Genomic DNA, 2310 nt, shown 5'->3' with positions numbered 1-2310 from the left:
CGGGCCGGGGGTCGGCGGGGCGCGGTCCGGAGGGATCCCCGGGGTTTGGGGTTTTGGGGGGGGAGAATGGGGGTCTCCGGGGCCGCGCTGACCCCGATCTCATTCGCAGGGCCCGGCGATATGGCCGTCACCTAGGCCCGGCGGGGACCAGCGGGGCCGCCGGGATGGAGCAGCCCCGGTACCGGGGAGACCCCGCCGGGGATGGCGAAGGGGGCGGCCGCCCGGCGGAGGACAGCGCTGCCTGGAACGGGAGCTGCGGCCGGCCACCGGTCACCATCCCAGAGGACAACGACGACGACCACGACCTGCCCTTCCTGAGCCCCGAGGGTCCCCGGTGCTCCTGCCGCTGCCGGGGGGAACCGGCCGCCCCCCCCAACCCCGCGGCCGAGCGGCAGGACGGATCCTGCAGCCTCACCTGCCGTAACCGGGCCGCCGCTGGCCCGGTGCTGCCGCCGGCCCGTGGGCAGGGAGATGGGGAGGAGGACGAAGCTGGCGAGGACGGCGCGGGGAAGGGGAGCCGGAGGACACGGAGGCGTCAGAGGCATCGCTCGACCCCCAAGGAGAAGGAGGACGGCGGACGGCGCGAGGGCGGTGCGGGCAAGCGGCACCGACCATCACGGAAGAGGAGCCGCGGGGACGGGACCGAGGCGCCGGCAGAGGAACCGGCCAGCTACCAGGGTCTGCTGGCAGCGGCGCTGGCCCAGGCGCGCAGGCTGGGCGCGGAGGCCGGCGGATGGCTGCTCTGCTCCTGCTGCCGCCTCGGCGGCCACGACCTGGGCTCGGCACAGGCCAGCGTACGGAACTGGGGCCGGCGGGTGGGCCAGCAGGCCCGGAGCGGCTCCCTGAGGGTGGCCCGGTGGCTACAGGCCGGCACGGGGTTCTTCCTCCGCCTGCTCTGGATGCTCTGCGCGCTCCTCGTCCTCCTCCTCGTGCTGCTCCTGGGCAGCTTGCGGCTCTGCTGGCGCGTGGGTGCCGGCGCGCTGGTTGCCGGCGCGGATCAGCTGGGCAGGAGCCAGCGGGTGGCCCGGTTCCTCACGCTTTTGGACGCAGCCGTGTTCCGTAGGACGTGGGGGCTCCTCGGGGAGAGCCGGATGTGCCGGCACCTCTGGGACTGGCTGCAGAGACGGCGAGCTCCCCCCTGGGCGCCCGGGGCGGGTCGGACAGGGGGACTGGGGGATGCGGCGTCTGTTGGCGACGGGGGGGCTCCCGCCGCCGGCTGCGCGGAGGAGGTGAGCCGCTTGCTGGCCATGGCAGAGGTGCCCGAGGAGGAGCTGAACCCCTTCCAGGTGCTGGGCGTGGAGGCGACGGCGTCGGACGCCGAGCTGAAGAAAGCCTATCGCCGGCTGGCGGTGCTGGTGCGTGGGTGGGCAGGGGGTGTCCGTCCCCCCCCCTACCCTGAGACACGGCAGTGGCTGAGCTTTTCCGCTTTTTCCAGGTCCACCCGGACAAGAACGAGCACCCGAGGGCAGAGGCAGCGTTCAAGGTGCTGCGAGCGGCCTGGGACATGGTCAGCAGCCCGGAGAGGAGGAAGGAGTACGAGATGTGAGTGGGCGATGCTGGGGAATGGGGAGGGTTTGGGGGTGCCGGGGCTGACCCCCTTTCTCCCCACTACCCCCAGCAAGCGGATGGCGGAGAGTGAGCTGACGAGGTCCATGAGCGAGTTCCTGAGCCGGCTGCAGGACGACCTGAAGGAAGCCATGAACACCATGATGTGCAGCAAGTGCCAGGGGAAGCACAAGTAAGTCTCGAAGCCCCGGTGGCGTGGTGCCGGCGTGCCTGCAGGGTCCCAAAGTTGGGGGGTGGGGGGGGAGAGGGGTTGGAAATGCCCGCTGTCTCCGCAGGAGGTTTGAGATGGACCGAGACCCCCTCAGTGCCCGCTACTGTGCCGAGTGTGGCGGGCTGCACCCTGCCGAGGAGGGTGACTTCTGGGCCGAATCCAGCCTGCTGGGGCTGAAGATCACCTACTTCGCCATGATGGACGGGAAAATCTACGACATCACGGGTGGGTGCCGCTTTCCGGAATCCCCGGATGGAGGGTGTGCCGCCGGCTCGTTGCCCCTTCGCCGGGGCGGTGTGACCGGCGGCTGCATGTCTTTCGGCAGAGTGGGCCGGCTGCCAGCGCGTGGGGATCAACCCGGACACCCACCGCGTCCCCTACCACATCTCCTTTGGCTCGAGGAGCTCCGGGCCGGGCGGGCGGCAGAGGTGATGGGAAAGGGGCCTGACCCCCATCCTGGGGAAGGGGGGAGACATGGGATGACGGGGGGGGGGGGGGGGCCCCGGCCTGGGGGGAGGCCCCCCCCCCCACCC

At 71.9% G+C, this 2310-nt stretch overlaps 1 protein-coding gene across 1 annotated transcript in view; it reads left to right on the top strand.

The window, feature by feature from the left end:
• The first annotated feature begins 145 nt into the window (after positions 1-145).
• Positions 146-2310, top strand: part of DNAJC14 (DnaJ (Hsp40) homolog, subfamily C, member 14) — a 2488-nt gene continuing 323 nt past the window's right edge. Inside the window, exons 1-5 of the mRNA XM_010565169.1 lie at positions 146-1355; positions 1436-1542; positions 1619-1738; positions 1842-2002; positions 2103-2205. Coding sequence (XP_010563471.1) covers positions 165-1355; positions 1436-1542; positions 1619-1738; positions 1842-2002; positions 2103-2205 — 1682 coding nt within the window. The 5' untranslated portion in view covers positions 146-164. The remainder of the gene's footprint in view (positions 1356-1435; positions 1543-1618; positions 1739-1841; positions 2003-2102; positions 2206-2310) is intronic.

The sequence above is a fragment of the Haliaeetus leucocephalus genome, unplaced genomic scaffold, assembly GCF_000737465.1.
Source record: "Haliaeetus leucocephalus isolate CR32 unplaced genomic scaffold, Haliaeetus_leucocephalus-4.0 Scaffold186, whole genome shotgun sequence".
NCBI classification, from domain to species: Eukaryota; Metazoa; Chordata; class Aves; order Accipitriformes; family Accipitridae; genus Haliaeetus; species Haliaeetus leucocephalus.
The sequence above is the reverse complement of the archived record's forward strand: the minus strand, read 5'-3'. Positions and strand labels throughout refer to the sequence as shown.